Source organism: Natator depressus, chromosome 2 (genome assembly GCF_965152275.1).
Source record: "Natator depressus isolate rNatDep1 chromosome 2, rNatDep2.hap1, whole genome shotgun sequence".
Taxonomy (NCBI): domain Eukaryota; kingdom Metazoa; phylum Chordata; order Testudines; family Cheloniidae; genus Natator; species Natator depressus.
This window is the reverse complement of record NC_134235.1, coordinates 116920192-116933199: the sequence shown is the minus strand read 5'-3', so window position 1 is coordinate 116933199 and position 13008 is coordinate 116920192. Positions and strand designations below refer to the sequence as shown.

Here is a 13008-nt window from a genome sequence, read left to right as displayed (position 1 = left end):
GAAAGCACTAGTGTACGCTGCTCCTGAGCACCAATTTCTCCCATTGGACTCCTCTGCTGCTGGGAGCCTCCATGCCCCCACCAATATACCTGCTTTCTCCCATTTCACTTTGCCCTCCAGAACTCCTGTTTCTCTCCCCATATCTAGCTCAGGAGACCTTCTCTCACCATCTACACCACCATCAGACCCAGTGATTTGTGATTAAAGTGCTCAGGAACAGATTAGGTGTGTAGGAGGAGAAGGCAGAGCAACAGAAGCATCAATGATTTCCTCCTTGCTTCATTCAGTGAATCTTTGAGTGGTTTTCTGCACAGGAACTCCTATCTGATAAGTCTGCATGGGAAGACGGCAGTGAAGACGGAAAGGTGTCGTCCCTCCCTTCCCCCCCCCCAGCCTTTTACTTCTGTTCTCCTGGGTTTGTCTTGAGCCTTCTCCTCTCACCTGAACACCTCTCATCCTGGAAGTCCCTAAACCTCACAGTGACTGAGTGACATTTAAAAAGTTTTACCTTGAAATCTGATAAGCTCTATCAACAAGTGGTCCCATGTCATTTTCTGCATGACTTGTTTAAGTAGCATTCATGGTGATATCAGGATGTTAACTTTCTACTACTTTTAGTATTGTCTACATTTCAGGTTTCACATTATGTTCTGGAATTGCTTTAGAAAATGTAGCTGTCTTGTGTAGTTATATTAAGAAGAAAATACTTGTACAGTATTGAAAGAGGTACAGTCTTTAATTTAAATATAGCGATCAAGTGAAACGTACACATACATGTATCTCATTGACTAATCTTTTTGTAAGAGCATTTCACGGTTTAGTTACTTTATTTGGAGGTTTCAGTAATTGTAGTGCTTGTATTTATCTGTGTTTGCGCAAAGGAAAGAAGAGCACATCCTTGCTCCATACAGTAGCCAAAAGAGCTGCAGCTTATTGTTTTGTTGTACAAGGATACTTTAAAATAGTACTTGAAATGAACTTTGACTAAACTGCTAGGAGGTCACAGATCTGAATTTTTCAAAAGGATTAAACTCTATATACAATGAATAATAAAAAAAAAATCCACAGTTACATTAGGTGGGTTAAAAATATGATAAAGATTTTAAGCATTAATGTTTCAGGACATAAGCCAACCACTAAAGGCTTGATCCTGCTCCCATTGAAGTCACTGGCAAAATTCCCATTGCCTTCAGTGATGCCGGATCAAAACCTAAATGACAGAGTTGGGAAGAAATTATGCTTATGGGAAGGTTATTCCATGATTCTCCACTATGGAGTTTCTTTCATCTTTCTGTGAAGCATCTGATACTGGACTAGTCTGCCCAGTGATGTGATCCAGTATGGAAATTCTTAGAGTCAAAGAGATACTGTTTAAAATTATAAGGTTGTAAGCATATGGCATGTTTCCTAAAAATCAAAGAGAAGACGAGCCATAAATTTGTGGTGATTATTCTTGCTTTCATAATTAATGGATAAATGTACTTTTCTTTTTGCTTTGATTTTAGATTAGTATGGAATCCTTAAAGGAGTTGGATCAAAGACTGTTTGAAATTTACATTGAATTGAAGGCAGATCCTATAGTTGGCTCATTAGAACCTGGCATTTATGCAGGATATTTTGATTGGAAAGATTGTCTCATTCCAACAGGTACAATATCTGTTTAATAATTATTCTAACAGAGGCTGAGATGAATTGAGATTTAAAAATCTGATGTTTAATTACAAACTGTTTTCTCCTCTGGTTTTTCTTAACATTTCATTTAAAGTTGTTTTTCAGATATTTTACTTTACAATTCCTGAATCTCTTTTCAGATGCCCTCAAATGATTATAGCATCTTTTATCATTGATGTTTTTCATGATTATTTTGCTTCATTGCTAATATATAAAGGAATAATTATGAAAGACGACTTTGCCATTTTTTCTTTTGAAATTCATTGGGATTTTTTGGAATTCTTTTGTAAAGAATCTGGTCACTTTTTAACAGCCCTAACTGCAATTCTGAAAAGGTGAAAGTTATAAGAAAATGTGTAAGTGTAGCATTATAACAGTAGTTCAGAACAAAAATTAAACCATAGAAGGATTCATAGATTCCAAAGCCAAAAAGGGCCATTGTGATCATCTAGTCTGACCACCTTCCTGTATAACACAGGCCATCAAAGTTCCCCCAAAATAGTTCTTATAGCATATCTTTTAAACAAAAATCCAATCTTGATTTAAAAATTGCTAGTCATAGAGAATCTACCATGACCTTTGGTAAATTGTTCCAATGGTTCATTACCCTCTCTTAGATACCTTCCCCTTATTTCCAGTCTCAATTTGTCTAGCTTCAGCTTCCTGCTATTGGATCATGTATTACTTTTCTTTGCTAGTCTGAAGTGCTTATTATCAAATATTTATTTCCCATGTAGGTAATTCATTGACTGTAATCAAGTCACCCCTGAACCTTTTCTTAGTAAAGTTAAATAGATTGAGCTCCTTGCGTCTATCACTATAAGGCATCTTTTCTGATTCTTTAATCATTCTGGTGATAACTAACCTAGATGCAATTATTTATAATGGCCAAGATTTTCAAAAGTCACTAATGGTTTTGGGTGCCTCCATTTTTTGGGGCATCCACTTTTGAGATACTTTAATGAGGCCTGCTTTTCAAAGTGTGTCTTCAGCACTTTCTGAAAACCCAAGTTCTATGAAGATGTTTCCAGGTAGGTACCCCCAAAACTGAGGCACTCATAATCATTGGTCGCTTTTGAAAATCTTGGTCAATATCTAATGGAGACCAGTTGTAACAAGGTATTGTGCACAGTTTAAAAAGTGACTTTTTAGTTGTTTTCAGTAAATCAGTGATTGATGACAGCGCTGTTTGGACTTTTTGGCTAGCTGAGTATTTTATACAGATTTTGTATTGAAATTGAAGATTTTAGTAGGACTTTTTAGTAGTTTTTAAAGTTTGATAGACAGTAACAGGAGATTACAATGTTGTCATATATGAATCAGGAGTTGCAATAGCTGCTCACTGAGCTCTGGAACCTCTGAGGTCATAGGGTTCTCTCTCTTTCAGCGTGACTCCCTATTTGTCATTTGTGGCATTGCTGTACTCAGGACATTTGCACTGGTGTATCTTATAGCACAAATAACTTGGATTGGACTCTTGCAAACTAAGCTTTGTTAAATTTGTGAACTAAAATAATGGCCAATCACACTAGGAGTGTATTATACTTGCCATTACAGTATGTCCTCCAAGTAGCAGATGGAGACAGGAAGAAAACCCAGAACATTTGTAGTGCCATACCCCTACAATGGGATGGGTTGCTATACATGCTCAGTTCTTAGCTTTCTTTAACACACTGTGCCCCGCTTCTCGCTGACTGAGCTCAGTTTGCTGGTGGGATTGTTTTTCAGTGCTTTCTTTTGTGGGGGGGAGAGAGCAGGATTACTGAGTTGCTGTGGTTTTCACTCACTCCTGTAATGCCTTTTTTTGCTAGCAGATAATTTTGTATTTCTGGTGGAAAAGTGGTTGGTATGAGAAAGTGTTACTCTGACTTCAGTGGAATTTAAGAGAATTTTGGTTCCATATTTTTTATCCTTCAAGATAAAATTAGGAGGTGATCAGGAAAAATGGCCCCTTAGAGATGGAGAAAAATGCATAGGTAATAGGAACTGAAAAAGGAGAAGCTGCCCTTAAAAGGACAATATGAGTATTTGACATATCCACCATTCAAATGCAAAAATCCTCTAACTTACACACTGTAGATTTTCAGTAATACTAGTGGATATTTTTAAAAGTTCAATGATGCCAAACAATACAGAGAAATACTAGTCTAAGGACCTTCCCTTTTACTACTTACGAAGTATTTAATACTTTCCAGTTCATCTCCAGGTACGGGGTTAAAAAAACAAAAACCTGCGTGATCAGAATAAAATAACAGTACCGAGTTGACTGGGAACTGGCAAGACACATCTTAGTGTGCAGTTCTGTTATACTGAATCATTAAAAAAGTCCAGTTAATTAATCCGGTGATTCATGAGAGAAATGTATTTATGAAGCTTTTTAATACCACATTTGGTTGAAATTAATATCTGCTTTTAAAAGTAATCTTTTACTAATACAGATTTAAAAATTTGATTTGAGTCATTGAACTGAATGTGTAGATTTTATGTGTTTTACCCAAGATTGTCACAAAAGTTGATGCCATTGGAGTGTGGGAGGAAAAAACTTCAGCGGTGCAGAATTATTTGTCTGTCTCAGTAGAATCATGGGAGGAACTCGTAGTGTCATCTAGTTACAGTTGCTCGACACTTTCCATTAATTCAAAATGATCTGGACAAACTGGAGAAATGGTCTGAAGTAAAGACGATGAAATTCACTAAGGACAAATGCAAAGTACTCCACTTAGGAAGGCACAATCAGTTGCACACATACAAAATGGGAAATGACTACCTAGGAAGGAGTACTGCGGAAAGGGATCTGGGAGTCATAGTAGATCACAGGCTAAATATAAGTCAACAGTGTAACATACTTGCAAAAAAAAGCAAACATCATTCAGGGATGTATTAGCAGGAGTGCTGTAAGCGAGACATGAGAAGTAATTCTTCCTCTCTACTCTGCACTGATTAGCCTTGATTCAGCTGGAGTATTGTGTCCAGTTCTGGGTGCAACATTTCAAGAAAGATGTGGACAAATTGGAGAAAGTCCAGAGAAGAGCAACAAAAATGATTAAAGGGCTAGAAAATATGACCTATGAGGAAAGACTGAAAAATTTGGGTTTGTTTAATCTGGAAAAGACTGAGAGGGGACATAAGAGTTTTCAATACATAAAAGGTTGTTACAAGAAGGAGGGAGAAAAGTTGTTCTCCTTAACCTCTGAGGATAGGACAGGAAGCAATGGGCTTAAATTTCAACAAGGACAGTTTAGGTTGAACATTAGGAAAAATTTCCCAACTGTCAGGTTGGTTAAGCACTGGAATAAATTGCCTAAGGAGGTTATGGAATCTCCATCATTGGAAATTTTTAAGAGCAGGTTAGATAGACATCTGTCAGGGATGGTCTAGATCACTGGTTCTCAAAGCCGGTCCGCCGCTTGTTCAGGGAAAGCCACTGGCGGGCTGGACCAGTTTGTTTACCTGCCGCATCCGCAGGTTCGGCCGATTGCGGCTCCCAATGGCTGCGGTTCACCACTCCAGGCCAATGGGGGCTGCGGGAAGGGCGGCCAGCACGTCCCTTTGCCCGTACCGCTTCCCACAATCCCCATTGGCCTGGAGCGGCGAACCGTGGCCAGTGGGAGCTGCGATTGGCCTAACCTGTGGATGTGGCAGGTAAACAAACCGGTCCAGCCCGCCAGGGGCTTTCCCTGAACAAGTGGCGGACCAGCTTTGAGAACCACTGGTCTAGATAATATTTGTCATCCCATCAGTGCAGGGGACTGGACTAGTGACTTCTCAAGGTCCCTTCCAGTCCTATGATTCTATTATATTGTATTATTATAAACCCTGTTTTCAGTTGCTTATATTTTGCCAAAATTTAATTGTTTGGGCTGAAATTTTCCATTTTGCGTGCTTGCTTCAGTCTGATTTTTTTATACATATATATTTTAAAGTTTAAGCAAAAAAAAGTTCAGCTGTTTCCAAGAACTGGTTTGTAGAAGTCAGTATGTGATGGATTTTCTGTCTTTTCAGTTTTCTTTTATAAAATATCAAGGGAAGTTACACACACACATACACACACACCTAGATTAAAAGAATGTTAAGGTTGCAAAGTTAAGCCCTCAAAAGTTTAGGAAATTCCAGAATTAAGGTCACCTGTGCAACACTAATTCAGTCACTTTGTGCATATGCATTGTGATACAGCCTTTAATTATATGATCACGTGCTATTTCCCTCCTCCTCTCCCCGCCGCCCCCCGTCCCTGCTTGATTCATTGTACAGGATGGATGGTGCTCTGGGGATGAATCAGGGTTTTGTAATGAAGAAGGCTGTTGTCTGTAGAACTCCTGCCTCATTTGTTGCAGAAATTGGAAGGTGCATGGTGAACGAGGCAGGAGGTTGCAGGAGCAGGAAGGACAGTGTCATGGTTAAGACAGCTGAGTGTTGCCCTGGAGAACTGGAATCTATCCCTGCCTCTTCCACAGAGTTCCTTTGTGATTCTGGGAAAGTCACTTAAACCAAACATTTTGCAAGTGGCTACTAATCATGTGTTCCTTTTTCTTTCTTGGTGCTCTGCTTGAGATCCAGGGGCTAAGTACTCACAACTGCAACTGAAGTAACTGGAAACGGTGCTTTGAGTCTATAAAGTTGTATAAGATGCAAAGCATTCTGAAAAAATCAGGCCTTAGGCATCTCAAATTGGGCATCCAATGTACACTTTTGATCTTTCTCTCTCTTAACTTCAGTTACCCATCTGTAAAATGGGGATAATGCAGCCTTATCTCAAAGAAGGTTGTGAAAATAAATTCATTAATATTTGTCAAATACTCATAGTATTAGCTTCATAGAAGCGTGCAGGAGGAAATTAATAATTCAGAGCAGGGTTTGAATAACGTGCAGAAAATAAGGCCTGGGGGCACACATTGAACAATGAGGAGAAAGCAAAATATTGAATCGCTGCTCAATCAGTGAGCACCATCCATTCTGTGCTCTCCAGGGGTACTGTGTTTAAAAATAGCAAGTGATCATGTAATTAAAGACTGTATCATAATGTATATGTACAAGGAGGAGGATTGGGGGATTAAGGCAATCTTAATTCTGGCACACCTGAAATTTTGTGTCTTGACTTTGCAACCTTAACAGTCTTTTAACTGTAGAGGGTTTTTTAAATCTAATTAAGTAAAATTGCACACAAAAAAGTAACTACATATTAACATACTCATTTTGATTACATTGATGGCATGATCAACCTTCTTTATGATGTAAATTACATCTAGTCTTTCAGTATAAAGTAAACCTTATTAAATTGACAGGATTTATTTACAGATTTACTGTTCATTTAACAATTAATTCAAAAGCCTTCTATTATTATGCAGACTCAAAGGACAGAGTTTTCTAATTGACACTGAGCTTTGAAATTGAATACAATAGCCTAGAAAAGACTGGCTTCTACTGTGGTGACATTGCTACCAGTTTAATCTAATGGAGTTTAGATCTTTACATAGGGCACTCTAGAATTGATTGTCCTAACAGATTTTTAATCTAATGCAGTTGCAGAAGGAATGAAAAGAGAAACATATGAACTGGGTGAGGGGGGAAATGAATGCTCAGCAGTTGCTGTCTATGATTAAATATATTTTATTCTCAGTGTTCTCCATCCACACCATGGAACCCTGGCTAATCTGTCAGTTTGCTTGGATTTTCACTTGAGGCTAAAATGTTTTTCCTTTCTTGGTAAAGAATCCTATCAAATTTGTTATACTTACGTTGTGTATCATTTATCTAATCGTTAATACTGGGTTCCATACTCTGCATTCCAAGTTCCACATTCTTCTAAGAAGCTAATCATGGTTACATGATTAAATATGTTGTGCGTGGATATGAGAGTTTACTGCTGAACATTGAAATTGTAAAGTAGAAGCACAAATAATTTGTTACAAAATAACAGACTTCTTAGTGGACTAGTGTGAACAGCATGTTTAATTTTTTTATTATGCATTGCAAAACTACTCATATTTTGTTTAGATGTACTATAAACACATCTGGCGGTTGTTTGAAGCTCTAGTTAGCTTGATTTATTTACTACTTAGAAAGTCAATGTTCCTTCCTTTAGTCTCCAAGTAAATCATTCTAGAATATCCAAATAGCTGTCTCCCTTCACAAATTAGCTTTGAAATGCAAGTATCTATACAATAAATATTTAGCCAGCATTCACTCAAAGCTCAGGTTGTCTTGCAGAGATTAGTCTAAAGCGCAGTTAAAAATATCTATTCCATTGTATTTCATTGGAGTCAGCATCAGTTACTCTTTGTCATACTTTAACTTCTGTGCAAATTGCATTGGAAGTGTATGAGATGGCTTCACCCTACCAAATGGAAGACAAATTCTCAACTCCATAATGCTTGTGCTTTAGATATCCATTCTGAACCTGAAGTTGAAATCTGGTTTAAAAAAAAAAAAAACTTATAGCAGTTCTATCTTATTCATCGGGCTAATCAACAGTCTAAATCTGTCAATATTTCAGCTTTATTACTACTTACTTACCCAGTGAAGTACTTGTCAACCTGAACTTTGTGTGTGTGTGTTTAGGCTGGGTCATCAGCACTCTGTGTTTACATTTTAGATGACAAGGAGACTTAAATTTTAAACACATTAGAACAGGGATGGCCAACATGTTGCACATGTGGCTCTTCAGAAGTTAATTCTGAAGCTGGAGCTTCTGGTGCCAACTTTCCAATGTGCTGGGGGGTGCTCACTTCTCTGCCACAGGCCCTGCCCCCTCCCCGAGCCTGCTGTGCCCTTGCTCCTCCCCCTTGGCCCCCTTCAGCCTCTTGCATGCCACGAAACAGCTGATCAGGAGGTGCTGATCGTTGGGGCTGCTGGTGGGTGGGAGGCGCTGGGAGCGGATCAGGGAGCTGATGTGAGGCTGCTGATTTGTTACTGTGGCTCTTTGGCAATGTACACTGGTAAATTCCGGCTTCTTCTCAGGCTCAGGTTGGCCACCGCTGCATTAGAATGTAACGGCAAGAATGCACTTTTTCAAAAGTAGGTAATTACATTTTGACTAAAATGTACAAAAGAATACTGTTCAGCTTGAAAACTCCATAATCTTTAGACTGCTTCGAACATGCCATTTCTGGCAGCTAAATGAATGTTTTGAGTTATCTATTGGAATTAATAATAGTCTGTACATTGAGATCAAATCAGGGATGACATCCTGGGTGTTTGGTGTTTATGTGTATTTGTGGCGGGACAGTTTGCATGCTTTAATAGGGAGGAGTTGTGCCACTTTGGACAGGGGGAAATGTAAAGGAAACAAAACAGTGTATGTGAACAGTGAAAACTTACTTATACCATTCTCTGGAATATAAAAAATAAATGGCCTGATTTTCAAAAGTGCTTTGCATTCACAGATTGCAGTGAAGTTAATGTGATCTGCAGGTGGGCAGCACCTTTTGAAAATCAGGACCAAAAGCTTCTTTCTTATGATGGATGATCTGGTAAGGAAGGGACTTCAGGAGGGGGTTAGAGGCCTGAATATATGAAACACGCGGGCAGTGTTTGATCAGTAGCTAGTCCTCTCTCTGTTTGTTGTGATGTATTTATGGCTTCCAAATACATAATAGGTTTCTTGACCATTTTGTTACCTTAAACTAAAGTGCTCATCGACTTAACTGGCAATAGCATTGTCTGATTCCCAATTACATGTATATTTGTGGTTTAGATGACAAACAGGTAATTTAAAATTTAATTACTCAATGGATCATCCCTTCTGATTCATACTGAGAAAGTAGGACAATTGGCTAGTTGTCTTAGGTGCCTATACACGAACACAAGAAGCCTGGGAAACAAGCAGGAAGTATTGGAAGTCCTGGCACAGTCAAGGAACTATGATGTGTTTGGAATAACAGAGACTTGGTGGGGTAACTCACATGACTGGAGCACTATCATGGATGGGTATAAACTTTTCAGGAAGAACATGCAGGGGAGAAAAGGTGGAGGAGTTGCACTGTATGTAAGAGAGCGGTATGATTGCTCAGAGCTCCAGAATGAAACTGGAGAAAAGCCTGTTGAGAGTCTTTGGGTTAAGTTTAGGGGCAAGAGCAACAAGGATGATGTCATGGTGGGTATCTGCTATAGACCACCAGACCAGGAGGATGAGGTAGACAAGGCTTTCTTCAGACAACTAACAGAAGTTTCCACATCACAGGCCCTGGTTCTCATGGGGGACTTCAATCACCCTGACATCTTCTGGGAGAGCAATACAGTGGTGCACAGACAATCCAGGAAGTTTTTAGAGAGTGTTGGGGACAACATGCTGGTGCAAGTGCTGGAGGAACCAAGTAGAGACCATGCTCCTCTTGACCTGCTGTTTACAAACAGGGACGAATTGGTAGGGGAAGTAGAAGTGGGTGGGAACCTGGGCAGCAGTGACCATGAGATGGTGGAGTTCAGGATCCTGACAAAATGTATAAAGGAGAGCAGGAGAATACAGACCCTGGACTTCAGAAAAGCAGACTTTGAGTCCCTCAGGGAACTGATGGGCAGGATCCCCTGGAGGCTAATATGAGGGGGAACAGAGTGCAGGAGAGCTGGCTGTATTTTAAAGAAGCCTTATTGAGGGCGCAGGAATAAACCATCCCAATATGCAGAAAGAATAGCCAATATGGCAGGTGACCACGTTGACTTAACAGCAAAATCTTCAGTGAGCTTAAAACACAAAAAGGAAGCTTACAAAAGTGGAACCTTGGACAGATGAGTACGGAGGAGGATAAAAATACTTCTCGAGCATGCAGGGGTGTAATCAGGAAGGCCAAAGGACAACTGGAGTTGCAGCTAGCAAGGGATGTGAAGGGTAACAAAAAGAGTTTCTACAGGTATGTTAGCAACAAGAAGGTGGTCAGGGAAAGTGTGGGATCTTACTGAATGGGGAGGCAACCTAGTGATAGAGGATGTGGAAAAAGCTGAAGTACTCCAATGCTTTTTTTGCCTCGGTCCCCACAGACAAGGTCAGCTCCCAGACTGCTGCACTGGGCAGCACAGTATGGGGTGGAGGTGAGCAGCCCTCAGTGGTGAAAGAACAGGTTACGGACTGTTTACAAAAGATGAACATGCACAAGTCCATGGGTCCAGATCTAATGCATCCGAGGGTGCTGAGGGAGTTGGCTGGTGTGATTGCAGCGCCTTTGGCCATTATCTTTGAAAACTTGTGGCAATTGGAGGAGGTCCCAGACGATTGGAAAAAGGAAAATATAGTGTCCATCTTTAAAAAAGGGAAGAAGGAGAATCCGGGGAACTACAGACAGGTCAGCCTCACCTCAGTCCCTGGAAAAATCGTGGAGAAGGTCCTCAAGGAATCCATTTTGAAGCACTTGGGGAGAGGAAGGTGATCAGGAACAGTCAACATGGATTCACCAAGGGCAAGTCATGCCTGACCAACCTGATTGCCTTCTATGATGAGATAACTGGCTCTGTGGATATGGGGAAAGCGGTAGATATGATATATCTTGACTTTAGCAAAGCTTTTAATACAGTCTCCCCCAGTATGCTTGCCAGCAAGTTAAAAAAGTATAGAACGGATGAATGGACTATAAGGTAGATAGAAAGCTGGCTAGATTGTAGGGCTCAGCGGGTAGTGTGATCAACAACTCAGTGTCTAGTAGGCAGCTGGTATCAAGCGGAGTGCCCCAGGGGTCAGTCCTGGGGCCGGTTTGGTTCAACATCTTCATTAATGATCTGGATGATGGGATGGATTGCACCCTCAGCAAGTTCGCGGATGACACTTAAGCTGGGGGGAGAGGCAGATGTGCTGGAGGGTAGGGATAGGGTCCAGAGTGACCTAGACAAACTGGAGGATTGGGCCAAAAGAAATCTGATGAGTTTCAACAAGGACACGTGCAGAGTCCTGCACTTAGGAAGGAAGAATCCCATGCACTGCTACAGGATGGAAACCAGGGCCGGTGCAACCACTAGGCGAACTAGGCAGTCGCCTAGGTTGCCAGGTGGTTGGGGGCGACCAAAAGCACACTCCGGGGAGGTGGTGAAGCGGAGGTGAGCTGGGGCAGGGGGGCGCGGGGAGCGCTGCCTGCAGCAAGTAACGAGGCGGGGGGGCGCGGCTCGCAGGGGAACCGCTTCCCACCCCAGCTCACCTTTGCTCCTCCTCCTCCCCTGAGCACGCCGCCCCGCTCTGCTTCTCTCCCTCCCAGGCTTGCGGCACCAAACAGCTGATTGGCGCTGCAAGCCTGGGAGGCAGGAGAAGCAGAGCGAGGCGGCATGCTCAGGGGAGAGGAGGAGGAGCAGAGGTGAGCTGGGGCGGGGAGCTGCCACACGGCTCCCCGGGCCGAGGGGAGCTGCTGCACATCAGGGAGTTGCCTCACGCGGCTCCCTGGGCCGCGGGGAAGGGGGGTGGCGGCGGTGGGGAGCTGCCGCAGGGGGAGCCTTAGGGCGGGGGGGAGGGGCGGGGAGCTGCTGCAGGGCTCCGGCGGGAGAGGGTGGGCACAAGGTGGAAGTTTTGCCTAGGACACGAAACATCCTTGCACCGGCCCTGCTGGAAACCAACTGATTAAGCGGCAATTCTGCAGAAAAGGACCTGGGGATTACAGTGGATGAGAAGCTGGATATGAATCAACAGTGTGCCCTTGTTGCCAAGAAGACTAATGGCATATTGGGCTGCATTAGTAGGAGCATTGCGAGCAGATTGAGGGAAGAGATTATTCCCCTCTGTTTGGCACTGGTGAGGCCACATCTGGAGTATTGCATCCAGTTTTGGGCCCCCCCTACTACAGAAAGGATGTGGACAAATTGGAGAGAGTCCAGCAGAGGGCAAAGAAAATGTTTAGGGGGTTGGGGCACATGCCTTATGAGGAGAGGCTGAGAGAACTGGCCTTATTTAGTCTGCAGAAGAGAAGAGTGAGGGGGGATTTGATAGCAGCCTTCAACTCCTGAAGGGGGTTTCCAAAGAGGATGGAGCTAGGCTGTTCTCAGTGGTGGCAGATGACCGAACAAGAAGCAATGATCTCAAGTTGCAGTGGGGGAGATCTAGGTTGGATATTAGAAAAAACTATTTCACTAGGAGGGAGATGAAGCAATGGAATGGGTTACCTAGGGAGGTGGTGGAATCTCCATCCTTAGAGGTTTTTAAGGCCCGCCTGACAAAGCTCTGGTTGGGATGATTTATTTGGGCTTGGTCCTGCTTTGAGCAGGAGGTTGGACTAGATGACTTCCTGATGTCTCTTACAACCCTAAGCTATGATTCTATTAAACAACCACACTAAAATGCTACATCACATATTGTGATCATCTAACGTAATTCCTTTTCTTTGGAATCTATATGAGTTTATGGTTACTCTCACAAAGATGTTAGATTCC

General features: G+C 41.9%; 1 protein-coding gene across 1 annotated transcript in view; it reads left to right on the top strand.

Annotated features, from left to right (window-relative positions):
- EXOC2 (exocyst complex component 2) overlaps window positions 1–13008 on the top strand; it is a 187969-nt gene that overhangs the window by 133040 nt on the left and 41921 nt on the right. Inside the window, exon 23 of the mRNA XM_074944943.1 lies at window positions 1506–1647. Within this exon, the coding sequence (XP_074801044.1) occupies window positions 1506–1647 (142 nt within the window). The remainder of the gene's footprint in view (window positions 1–1505; window positions 1648–13008) is intronic.